General features: G+C 40.1%; 1 protein-coding gene and 1 long non-coding RNA gene across 3 annotated transcripts in view; one reads left to right on the plus strand and one right to left on the minus strand.

Annotated features, from left to right (window-relative positions):
* Positions 1–7,072, minus strand: part of LOC143273951 (uncharacterized) — a 55,232-nt gene extending 48,160 nt beyond the window's left edge. Inside the window, exon 1 of the long non-coding RNA XR_013052294.1 lies at positions 6,879–7,072. This is a non-coding gene — a long non-coding RNA (uncharacterized LOC143273951). The remainder of the gene's footprint in view (positions 1–6,878) is intronic.
* A 76-nt stretch (positions 7,073–7,148) lies between these two features.
* The window catches only part of Lrif1 (ligand dependent nuclear receptor interacting factor 1), an 86,973-nt gene continuing 80,781 nt past the window's right edge, over positions 7,149–13,340 (plus strand). Inside the window, exon 1 of one of the 2 annotated variants that reach the window (XM_076574789.1) lies at positions 7,149–7,324. Coding sequence is in view for 1 of the 2 variants with exons in the window: in XM_042279680.2 (XP_042135614.1) it covers positions 7,280–7,324 (45 nt within the window). In the remaining variant the exon portion in view is untranslated. The remainder of the gene's footprint in view (positions 7,325–13,340) is intronic. The other variant, XM_042279680.2, reaches the window with a different exon arrangement.

Consider the following 13,340-nt stretch of genomic DNA (forward strand, 5'->3'; position numbering starts at 1 on the left):
AGTGAGGTAACCCAGACTCAGGAAGACAAATATGGTATGTACTCACTCATAGGAGGATGCTAGATGTGGAAAAAGGATGACTGGACTGCTACTCACATCACCAGTGAGGCTACCTGGAAAACGGGATCCCAAGAAAGACATGGAGAAATGGATGAGATCTACATGAACAGCCTGGACATGAGTGGGAGCAATGAAGGGCGAGGGTTGAGGGAAAGAGAGCGGGAGATCCTAGCTGGATCAAGAAAAGAGAGGGAGAGCAAGGAATAGGAGACCATGGTAAATGAAGACCACGTGAGAAAAGGAAGAAACAAATTGCTAAAGAGGCCCACAGAAATCCACAAAGATACCCCCACAAAAGACTGCTGGTAATGATCGAGAGACAGCCGGGACTGACCTACTCTGGTGATGGGATGGCCAAACACCCTAATAGTTGTGCCAGAAACCCCATCCAAGGACTGAGGAATCTGGATGCAGACATCCACGGCTAGGCCCCGGGTGGAGCGCTGGGAGTCTAATTAGTGAGAAAGAGGAGGGTTTATATGAGCTTGAATTGTTGAAACCAAGGTTGGATAAAACACAGGGACAAATAACCAAACGAATGGAAACACATGAACTATGAACCAAAGGCTAAGGGGCCCCCAACTGGATTAGGCCCTCTGAATAGGTGAGACAGACGATTGGCTTGATCTGTTTGGGAGGCATCTAGGCAGTGGTACTAGGTCCTGTGCTCATTGCATGAGTTAGCTATTTGAAACCTGGGACTTATGCAGGGACGCTTGGCTCAATCTGGGAGGAGGGGACTGGACCTGCCTGGACTGAGTCTATCAGGTCGATCCCAGTCCTCAGGGGAGACCTTGATCTGAAGGAGGTGGGGATAGGGGGGTGGGCTGGGGGGAAGGGGAGGGGGCAGGAAGGGAGAGAACAGTGGAATCTGTGGCTATTATGTAGAACTGAATAGTATTGTAAAATAAAAAAATATAAAAAAAAACTTTTAAAAATTAAAAACAGATAAAGTAAAAATTAAAAAAGAATATACTAGTTTTGTAACAACATGTTTAAAAATACAAAGAAAAAACAAACATTTTTTATTCACCCATCAAAAAAAATGATGATGTTATTTTTGTCCCCACGTCCATTTATGTGATATACAGGTTTGCATGTTTTGAACCAACTCTTCATCCCTCAAATAAAGAACTACCTGGTGGTGATGAGTGATCCTTTTGGCATGTTGTTAAGTTAAAATGATAAGTGCTTTGTTGAGAATTTTGCATTTATGTTCATCAGAAAAATAAAAAACAGCATGATATTGGCAGAAAAAGTCATATAGATCAATGGAATGGAAGACTCAGATATTTTTGATAGATGCCAAGAATACTCAGTAGAGGAAAGGCAACATTTCAACTTTATTATGCAGGAAAATGCAGGGAAAACAAAATATCTATGTATGAAGAATGAAATCCTTATCTTGCACATTGCACAAAACAATTCCAAATGAATCTAAGACGTTAATTACCACAAGACCTAAAAATATGAAATTACTAGAAGAGAAATGTGGGGGAAATACTTCAAGGTAGGTAAGTCTTTCTGAATAGGACTCCAATTGAGTCAGTAATTGGGCCAATTATCAACCAATAGGATATCAACTAGTATCATAACATTAAAAAGTCTTCTGTATAGTGAAGGAAACAGTTAACCAAGTCAGAAGAATGAGAGGAAATCTTTGCTAGCTATTTAGCTGAAGGAGAATTGCTACCTAGAATGTACAAAGAACTCAAAAGACAAATACCAGAAAAATAAACAACTCATTCAAAAACTGGGCTAGGAAGCTGATCAGAAAGTTTTCAAAGAAGAAATACAAATAGCCAATAAATACTTTTTTGTTAATGCCCAAGATCCTTAGATATCAGGAATGTAGTGAAAACTATTCCAAGACTCACTCCCTGCCTGAATGGCTAGCACCAAGAAAATAATGAGAACACATTCTGGAGAGTATGTGAGGAAAGGGGAATACTTATTCACTTAAGACGGAGTATAAATTGGTGAGATGACAATAGAAATTAGTGTGGAGCTAAAACGCAGCAACATGTGACCCAGCTCTATTACTTCTGGGCACGGAGTCAAAGGATTCTTGTTTCCTGCAATCCATGTTTACTGCTGCTGTTTTCACAATATTAACAAAATAGAATAATTTTAGGTACCAACCAACAGAGGAAATATGTGGTGTGTACACACAGATGAATTTTATTCAGTCATATGATGACATTATCAAATTTGTCATGGAAAATGGATGGTACTGAAAAATATTATAATGATGTAGCCCAAACTAGAAAGATAAACACTGCATGTTCTATGTGAAATGTAGATCATAGCTCTAATTTTCTATTTGTGCATGTCTGCAGGCAAGCAAGGGAGGGTAGATGTCTTAGTTAGGGTTTCTATTGCTGTGAAGAGACAACATGACAATGGCAACTCTTATAAAGGAAAACACTTAATTGGGGGTTATTTACAGTTCAGAAGTTTAGTCCATTATTACCATAGCAGGCAGACATGATGCTGGAGAGGTAGCTGAGAGTTCTACATCTTGATCTGAGGGCAGCAGGAAAAAACTGAGACACACTAGGCCTGGCTTGAGCTTCTGAGATCTCAAAGCCCACCTCCAGTGACATGCTTCTGCAAAAAGCCACACCTACTCCAACAAGGCCACACCTCCTAAATGTGCCACTCCCTGTGAGTCTTGGGGAGCTATTTTCTTTTTTTAAAATTTTTCTTTATTAAGAAATTTTCTACTCACTCTACATACCACCCACAGATCTCTCCTCCCTCCTCCCACCTTCCAGCCCTCCCTCCCAAGCCACCCCACTTCCCCACATCCCCCAAATCAAGATCTCACATGGGGAGTCAGCAGAGCCCTACACACTGAGCCTAGGCAGGTCCCAGCCCCTCTCCCTCTCCCTCTCCCTCTCCCTCTCCCTCTCCCTCTCCCTCTCCCTCTCCCTCTCCCCCTCCCCCTCTCTCCCTCTCCCTCTCCCTCTTCCCCTCCCCCTCTCTCCCTCTCTCTCTCCCTCTTCCCCTTCCCCTCTCTCCCTCTCTCCCTCTCTCCCTCTCCCTCTCTCCCTCTCTCCCTCTCCCCCTCCCCCTCCCCCTCCCCCTCCCCCTCCCCCTCCCCCTCTCCCTCTCCCTCTCCCTCTTCCCTCACAGTCCAGGCACCCCCAAGGCTGCACAAGGCATCACATCATAGGCACCCAGGCTTCCAAAAGCCTGACCATGCAACAGTGACGGATCATAATCCCCTTGCCTGGGTGCCCCCCAAACAGTTTGAGTCAAACAACTGTCTTCCATATCCAAAAGGCCTAGTCTAGTCCCATGGAGGTTCCACAGCCACTAGTTTACAGTTCATGGGCTTCCACCAGTATGGTGGTCATCTCTGCATGTCTTCCCATCATGATCTCAACATCCCTACCTGCAGAATCCCTCCTCTCTCATGGATTGGATTACTGGAGCTCAGCCTGGCACCGGGCTATGGATCTCTGCATCTGCCTCCATCAGTCCCTGGACAAAGGCTTTATGATGGCAGTTAGGGAATTCACTAGACCTGTCACCAGAGCAGACCAGTCCAAGCACCCTCTAGACCACTGCTAGCACTCCCAGGTGGGGTCATCCTTGTGGATTCCTGAGAGCCTCCCCAGCACCCTGCCTTTTCCCATTCCTATGATGTCCTCATCTATCATGTTATTTCCCTCCCTGTCCTCCAACTCTGTTCTTGTTCCAGCTTGACCATCTCATTCCCCATATTCTCACCCCCGACTCGTCGCTATCTGCCACTCCCCACTTCCAGTCTGCTCATGTAGAACTCATCCACTTCTCCTTTGATGGGCCATCCATGTGTCCCTCCTATGGTCTTTCCCTGCTAGCTAGCCTCTCTGGAGCTGTGGGTTGCAGTCTGGCCATACCTTCCCTCACATCTAGTTTCCACTTATGAGTGAGTACATACTATATTTGTCCTTCTGAATCTGGGTTACCTCACTCAGGATGATGTCTTCTAGTTACATGCATTTGCCTACAAATTTCATGATGTCATTGTTTTTTTACTACTGAGTAGTACTCCATTGTGTATATGTGCCACATCTTCTTTATCCATTCTTCAGTTGGGGGGAATCTAGGTTGTTTCCAGGTTCTTGCTATTATGACTAATGTTGATATGAACATAGTTGAGCATGTGTCCTTTGTGGTAAGATTGAGCATTCCTTGGGTATATAGCTGGGTGTTATAGCTGGGTCTTGAGGAAGACTTATTTCCAATTTTCTTAGAAACTGCTATACTCATTTCCAGAGTGGCTGTACAAGTTTGCAGCTCCACCAACAGTGGAGGAGAGTTCCCTTTGCTCCACATCCTCTCCAACATAAGCTGTCCTCAGTGTTTTTGACCTTAGCCATTCTGACAGGTGTAAGATGGTATGTCAGAGTCGTTTTGATTTGCATTTCCCTGATGACTAAGGATGTTGAGAAATTCCTTAAATGTCTTTCAGTCATTTGAGATTCTTCTGTTGAGAATTCTCTGTTAAGCTCTTTAGCCCATTTTTCAATTGGATTGATTGTTCAGTATTTTGAAGTCTAGCTTTTCTAGTTCTCTCTTTATTTTGGAGATCAGCCCTCTGTCAGATGTGGGATTGGTGAAGATCTTTTCCCATTCTGTAGACTGTCATTTTGTCTTATTGACCATGTCCTTTCATCTACAAAAGCTTCTCAGTTTCAGGAGGTCCCATTTATTAATTGTTTCTCTCAGTGTCTGTGCTACTGGTGTTATATTTAGGTAGGGGTCTCCTGTGCTGATGCGTTTAAGGCTACTTCCTACTTTCTCTTCTATCATGTTCAGTGTAACTGGATTTATGTTGAGGTCTTTGATCCACTTGGACTTGAGTTTTGTGCATGGTGACAGATATGGATCTATTTGCAATCTTCTGCATGCATGTTGACATCCAGTAATGCCAGCACCATTTGTTGAAGATGCTTTTTCTCCCGTGGTACAGTTTTGGCTTCTTTGTTGAAAATCATATATTCATAGGTATGTGGATTAATGTCAGGGTCTTCAATTAGATTCTGTTGGTCCACATATCGGTTTTAATGCCAGTCTCAAGCTGTTTTTATTACTATAGCTCTATAGTAGTGCTTGAGGTCAGGGATTATGATGCCTCCAGTGGTTGCTTTATTATACAGGATTCTTTCAGCTATCCTAGGTTTTTTTTTTTCCATATAAAGTTAAGTATTGTTCTTTCCAAGTCTGTGAAGAATTGTGTTGGGATTTTGATGAGGATTGCATTGAATCTGTAGATTGCTTTTGGTAAGATTGCCATTTTTATTGTGTTGATCCTACCTATCCATGAGCATGGGAGATCCTTCCATTTTCTAATGTTTTCTTTGATTTCTTTCTTTTGAGACTTAAAGTTCTCATCAAATAGTTCTTTCACTTGCTTGGTTAGAGTTTACCCCAAGGTATTTTATATTATTTGTGGCTATTGTAAAGAGTGATGCTTCTCTGATTTCTTTCTCAGCCCATTTATCATTTGTATATAGGGGGCTACTGATTTTTTTGAGTTAATCTTGTATCCTGGCAGCGGGGCTATTTTCTTTCACCACTGTAGATGCCAGGAAACTAGGCAGGTGTCCAGGACAGAGGGGGGAAGAGGCTTGAAAGGACAGTCATAGAGAGAGTAGTAGATCACACATGGTATAAACATAAAAGGGTAATACTGACAGTAGAAGTGTGCAGATGAGGATGGGCTTCAGGAAATTGAAACCGGGGGGTCAAGCCAACAGTGGTGTTTTGAATAAAAATTGCCCCACAAACTCATATACATGAATGCTTAGTCACCAAGGGGTGACACTATTTGAAAGGATTAAAAGGATTAAGAACTATACCTTGTTGGAGGAAGTGTGTCACTGGGGTTAGTATCTGAGTTTTCAAAAGCTCATGCCAAGCCCAGAGTCCCTCTTTTTCTCTCTCTGCCCATAGATCAGGATGCAGCTCTCAGCCACTGCTCTGGTGCCTTGCTGCAGGCTGCATGCTCCTCTCCATTATAACAATGGACTAAACCTGGGAAACCTCAACAAGCCCCCAATTAAATGCTTTCTACTATAAAAGTTGCTTTGGTCATTGTGTTTCTTCATAACAACAGAACAGTTACTAAGATGCCAAGCTTAATAGGACAATCTGTAATGATAACACTTTGAATGGTTAAAAAAATACCACTAAAAAGTTTGTATTTAATAACTAGGGCACAGAGTAGAACCTCGATGTGACAATAATGTCTATAATAAAAAAGAAACATTAAAAGCCCAAACATGAAAAAAAGTTCTAATGTGCAATTATACCTCAGGTTACTTAAAAGCTGCTACATTCAATAGTATACAAATTATTTTAAACAATGCCTGTGAGTTAAATATATTGTTCCTGATCAAGCACATAATAGGAAGCATCCTTCATATTTGAAGAAATTGGACATGTTATAAAAGTTCTTCAGTGGGTATTATGCCGGCCAGATGTGGAAGTAGCCCTGGCTTCTCCAGTGGTGACTAAACAAGAATAGTAGCACACAAGCCTTTAATGCCTGCACTCTAGAAGTAGAAGCAGGAGAATCAGGAGTTCAAGGTCACTCTCAGCCCCAACCAATTCCTGGCCAATCTGGGTTACATGAGACCCTGTCTCAAAACAATTTACGTCTTCAACCACGTTTTGTTCTTTTGTTTTTGAAAAATTTTTAAGGTACATGTATGGAGAAATAAAACCTAATCATAAGGTACATGTAAATAAATTGTTAGTAATTTAGATATAAAATATAATTTAGATGAGTCTAAAAAGAAAGCTACTTTGTATTTGCTCACCTTTTCCAACTTACTAAGTGGGAAAAAAAATCAGTTTCACAAAGTTAAATGATTGTTCTATGATTACGTCTCAAAACTGCCCCCACCTGGCTGACTTAGAGCATGCATCAGCTCAGATTCTGTTCCAGCTCGGGGCTGAAAGGTTTGGCTGCAGAGACCTCAAGGATGTCTCCGCCTCCATCCCGAACCAGTCATCTACTTATGCGTGTTTCCCGGGCAACCGACTTCAGCTGCTGTCTCGCGGGAACCACAGTTTCCGGCCTTGACGTCACAGCCGAGGCTACAGTAGCAGGCTCAGGTGCTAGCCAGAGGACTGCCCCCGGGGAACTCGGTACGCCAGCGGTCGTAGGTCTTTAGATCCGGAGCTCACTCCCCAGAGCACTTTGTATTGCTTGGCTGTCATGGCTGGCGGGACGCGCGCAAGGAGCAGGGCAGACAAGAGGCCGGTGAGTACCGCTTGCACTGAAGGACCAGCTGTCTGTGCAGCTAGAGTGAGCATCGGAGGCTCTCGGATCTTCATTGGTCAAGAGAACCTCCTGTGGAAAAGCGTGTGTCTTAATCTATTGCCAAGGCAAAATAAATAAATAAATAAAAATCAGTTAACAGAAACGATTTTGAATGTCCTACTATAAAGAAACGATGAATGTCTGAAGAGAAGATAACCCAGTTGCTCTGATTATTGCACATTGCATAATGTATTGAAATATCACATTGTGCCCCATACACATACAATTACTGTGTCAATGGAAATATGAATAACTACATAACATTTAAATGCCAAGTCATAAATGGACAAAGGATGTTAGTGGACATTTTTCCTCAGAAATTACATAAATAATAAACAGATGAAAACAAAATACTTAGTCATAGGAAAATGCAATTAATACCACACATAGACAGCTTTACTAATAGTTTACTCACTAGGATGACTATAATTTTAAAATATTGCACAACAGCAGCTATTGGCAAGCATGGGAAAGAATTTGAACAGTTACACATTTTGGCTGAGATCATAAATTATATATCTACTGTTGGAAACAGGTTAGCAGTTTCACAAAAAAAAAAAAAATGACAAATTTACCATATGACCCAGCAGTTCCAGAGACATAAAAACAGAGTTCTTGCCTGCTTGCTTTTATTTTGAGACTATAATTACAACATTTTCCCTCCTCTTTCTTCCTTCCAAGCCCACCCATATACCCCTCTCCTCTCTCCATATTCATGGCCTATTTTTCAACTAATTGTTTTTGTCTGATGTGTGTGTGTGTGTGTGTGTGTGTGTGTGTGGTGTGCGCGCGCAAATATAACCATTCAGTTCATATAATGTTACTTCTATGTATGTTTTTGTATAGACTAAGTTTTGTGTTGCTCAGGCTGGTCTTGAACTTTCTATATACTCAAACATAACCACAAACTTCGGATCCTCCTGCCTCCATGTTCTCTTGCTGAGGTTGCAGGTGTACACCATCGTGTCTGGCTGAAAACAGGTTCCCAAACAAAGGTTTTCACAAGTCTGTTCATTGCAGCAGCATTTCCAAAGTGAAACAATCCGAATGTCCATCATCAGGTGAAGTGCATTAGGAATGTGTAATATATAAGAAGAATGGTGTATTGGTACATGCTACAACTGCCTGAATTCAGAAGCACAATGCTAAGAAGATTAGGCAGACACAAAACACATAACATCAGTTTTAGTGTATATGCACTATCTGGTTTAGCTTATTCCACTGAAGTAGAATGGAGATCAGTGATTGCTGAGAGCTTGGAAGAAGGGTAAAAGGTGGCTGCCTATTGGTGAAAATATTTTGGAATTAGATAGAGAGCATTGTTTTACAACATTGTGGATAAATAAAAATGTATAATCAACACAAAACTTTAATTGATTTAATTGACTCTTCATGTACTTCCTGAGAGGTGTTCTATCACTTTTTAAAATGAATAGTTTAAGTAGTTTTAGAGACACAGGAAAGTGGAAACATTTCATGTACTCCCTCACCTCCAATATCTTCTCCTTTATTGTGAGCATCTTATATTCCTGTTTTCTATTTGTTGCAATTGATAAGCCAATGATGATACATTCAAAAAGGTTACTCTTGGTGTTATATGTGCTGTGGATTTTGACCAATCTTTGAACATATTTATATTTATAAGGGTAAGTAACATGTATATTTACTTTACAAAATCATACGGTATAATTGTTTCATTGCCCTAAAATCTTCTATGCCCTACTTACTCATTCTTCCTTTCTGCTGAGCATGGCAATCACAGTTGTTTTAAAGCCTTTGTAATTTTGCCTTTATCAGCATTTCACATAGTTGGAATTATTCAGTACACAGGTTTTCAGGTAGCCTCCAGCTAACAATGGCTATTTGATTCCTCCATGACTCTTTATAATTTAATATTATAATTGAATTATTTTAACAATTCCATCATATGGCAGTATCATAAATTTTTAGTCATTTGCCTGTTGGAACACATCCTGGTTGCTTCGGAGTTTTGTCAATTACAAGTAAAGTTACTATAAAAGTATATACTCAAGTTTCTGTGTGGTATTGTTTGACATTATTCGTGGGAAGACATGAACAAATGTCTACTCATTTAGATACCTAAATGTATAGCAGATAGGGAACTGATAACAGATCAAAGAACAAAAGTCCAGCTTGGTGAAGCAGTGAATTTCATTAGGGTTACTTACAGGAGTATGGGTGTGGGATTGCTCACAAGAGGAAAATGATTCAAGGACAGAAGCATTAACACAAGCCTACCTCAACACAGGTGAGAGCTTATGAAGGCTGGAAAGCTGGAGCACACTGCACAGCCAATAGGCATCTCAATAAGTTCCAGGTAGCTCAGATGATCTGAACCTTTTCCAGGCTGCTGGGTTGCTCTCTGCTACCTCCAGGAAGCTAGGCTGGTCTCTGACACTTCCAGGCAGCTTTGCCCATCTGAACCTTTTCTAGGAAGCTCCATTTGTCTGGAAGTGGCTTTCAGGAATTTTTACTACTTATATATGCTTAGGGGAAGTAGGTGATTAGTGAATCTGATCAGCTTCATGGACTTGCAAACTAACTTTAAGTTATTTACTTTCTGAGTTTAAGAGCTTCTCTGAAGAATAAACATTTCCATCCCCCTTGGAACATCCTGTGGATTAACCTTGTAAATATCCTATCTTAAAATATCCTATTATTTTACCTTCCTTTCCACATCCTATTTCTTAAGAAATTTACCTGCATGATAGAGACTTTTAATCTCAGAGGAAATTGCTACATGGCTTGTAGATGGAAGTTTTCAATCTGCTTATGTAAATACCCAGAAGAAAATGATTTTTGAGTGGTATGTTTAGGTTGGCAAAAAAAAAAAACAACCTGAATCCATGTCAAAATTTATTCTAAAGTGAATGTAAATTTTGTATGCATACTACTAGTATTTCTCCATATTTTCAGTATCATTTGTGCTAGCCATTTGATTTTGGGCCATTGTAATAGGTGTAAAGTGATATATAATTTTGTTTTAACTTCTTAATTCCATGGTGATAGGAATCTTTTCATTTGCTTATGATCCAGATGCAATGATTTGAATGATTTGTGTTCCCTCACAATTCATACCTGGAAAACTAAGACCCAATGTGATGCTGTTAAGTAGGGGCTTTCGAGTGTGGTTAGGTTGTGAGCTCTCTGCCCTCACAAAAGACTTGTTCTTCCACACACCTCCATGTGAGGGCATAAGAGCAAAACTCCACTTTGCAATTAGACAACAGCCTTCATCAGATAACAAATTTTTGCCACATTGATCTTCAACTTCTTAGCTTCTGGAAATACAGGGAACTGTAGTCTTCATAAATTATCCAGTCTAAGTTGTAACTGATTTAGAAATAAACTAAAGCATGTACACTGAGACTTCTGCTCAGAGCTTTTCAAGTTTTACACTAAATTTATATTTATGGTCATTTGGGTATCTCTATCCCCATACCTTTTCCTCTGGTGTTTTGTCATCAATTTCCTAATTCCATTTCTTCCAAGTACCTGATAATGAATCCAAATAATTGGATTTAATCCATGAATCATTATATAATTCCTTATCTATCCATTTCTACATTTAAGCAAAGTGCACAAGGTTGATTGTTCAAAGTTCAGCCCATTCACTCCTGTCTTTCAGGAATGTCCTGTAAAGGGATTATAAAGTTGTAGCTCTCATATCTTAAGTGGTACCTACAGATTCTCTCTCTCTCTCTCTCTCTCTCTCTCTCTCTCTCTCTCTCTCTCTCTCCCTCCCTCTCCCCCTCCCTCCCTCCCTCCCTCCCTCTCTCTCTCTCTCTCTCTCTCTCTCTCTCTCTCTCTCTCTTCCTCCCTCCCTTCCTCCCTCTCTCTATAGAACTACACTATATAAATGAGGCTTGAGCTTTCTTTTCCTCTGAGATTTGATTATAGGAAATGCCCTGGGAGATCACAGGTGCACCTGGGAGAAGAAAGTCAGAATTTTGGGAGTGGGAACCACGAGTATTTATGCTACTCTCATGTTTAACTGTCAACTTCAGGGTCTGATTGGGATTGATCATGTCTCAATTTACATTTGTATCTAGTAATTAGAATTTTATGGCTTAGAATTTTATGGCTTTGTATATCAGATATACCCAATTACTGTAAGTTGTCAGATCATATGGTAGCTTGTTGACACAATAAAAATCCAAGAGCTATTTCTTAAAATTATAGTGGGTATCAGGCAAAGATTTCAGAAATCCTAAAGGCCTGAATTGTTATTTATCTTACAAAGCCTTCCTGAGGTTTCTGACAGCATTTGTGTTTGCCAGTGAACCTTTAAGCACTATTGGGTTTTGGGTTTTTTTGTTTTGGGTTTTTGTTTGATACCATAGCTCCACTGGTAGAAGTTTGCACATCAACTTGCATCTGCTGCAGAAGATTGCTATGGTAAAGATGTTTGTGACCCATCCCTCAAAACAATATGTTTAAATCCATTGGTACAGTGTTTGAAGTGGAAGTTGAGGAAGGTGATTAGGTAATTAGCACAGAACATTCATAATTGGGATCTGTGCTCTTATAAAAGAGATCCCAGAGATCTAGCTAGTCCTTCTCTTTGCTGGTTGAGGTTATAATGAAAAAAAAAAAAAAAAAGAACAACAGAGTCTGTTTACCAGGAAGTGGGCCTAACTAGACAGCGAGGAAGACTTGTTCTTAGATTTTTCAGTTTCTAGAACTGTAAGAAATGAATTTCTGTTGTTCTATCATCCTGAGAGTACTCAATCAAAGACCAACTCTAAGCACTGCTCAAAGCTAGTAGCTATTTTAGTCCCTTGGTAAATGACAGGCCAGGGTAATACACCAAATGAGAAATATGGTGCCTTTAAAATCTAAATAGGCATAATAGTTGTAGTGGCTCTTCCTTGGTTATATGGAGGACCATATTAAATTATTTATTCACCAGAGTTCCAGAAATCTAGAAATTTCGTGGAGTTAGAAAGCTTCGGGAGTTTACTTGGATATATTTCCCAATATATGACATTAAAATGTCTCACCAATATATCTAGAGTGGTCATTACTTTGTGCCCACTAAGTCCAATCAGAATATTATCATCAACATAGTGGACCATTGTGATATCTTGTAGAAGGAAAAGGGTATTATAATCTGTGCAACTTTGCCTTGTGAGATGGTTCAAATTGCTCAGCAGTTAAAGGTGACTGTTGTCAAGCCTTAGGACTCTACTTCAACCTCTGGGACCGACATGGTGAAAGGAGAGAACTGACTTACAAAAGTTGCCCTCTGACCTCCATACATGCATTGCTGAGGCATGTGCATGTCCCCCCACTGAAATGGAAATATAGGATATAGATAGGATAGGATAAAATGATGAATTGTTGAACCTACTTTTAAAGAGCAACTTGTTTAAAATGTTTTACATTAATATAGATTTTTAGTTTTTTGATACAAATTTAAAGTTAATTTTGTTAGACTGTATGCATATTTCTACTCTTGTTTAAGGTATTATGTTTGTGCAGTTCCTTTAAATTGTAGGGATAATTAAGAAATCCAGATTAATAATTAGTCTTCTTTCATAGTCAAACTTATAGTCATGTTAAGTTTTCTAGGTATACATAGGTATAATTCAATTAGGTAGGTAATCTTCAAACACTTCAAAGATCTACAGAATATGGCATTTAAAATGTTTTAAAAACTTAAACTTTCTGGACAATGAGACATGTCTGCTCCTGGCAGCACCAATCTACTTCACAAAAGATAATGGACATTGAAGAAACTCATTATGGAGTTAGCTTTCTTTGTGGCAAAAGTTAGCCACTGGGCAAAAGAGTGCCCTTGCATCGACTGATTGACAGTACGTTATACAAACTGGACATGCAGGACCCATAGGAAGGTGACCACTGAAGAAACAGCCAGGCATTCCACTGGACACAGAGAAAAACAACTGAGAGACTTTAGGCCTATGGGCTG

Source organism: Peromyscus maniculatus, chromosome 6 (genome assembly GCF_049852395.1).
Source record: "Peromyscus maniculatus bairdii isolate BWxNUB_F1_BW_parent chromosome 6, HU_Pman_BW_mat_3.1, whole genome shotgun sequence".
Lineage (NCBI taxonomy): Eukaryota > Metazoa > Chordata > Mammalia > Rodentia > Cricetidae > Peromyscus > Peromyscus maniculatus.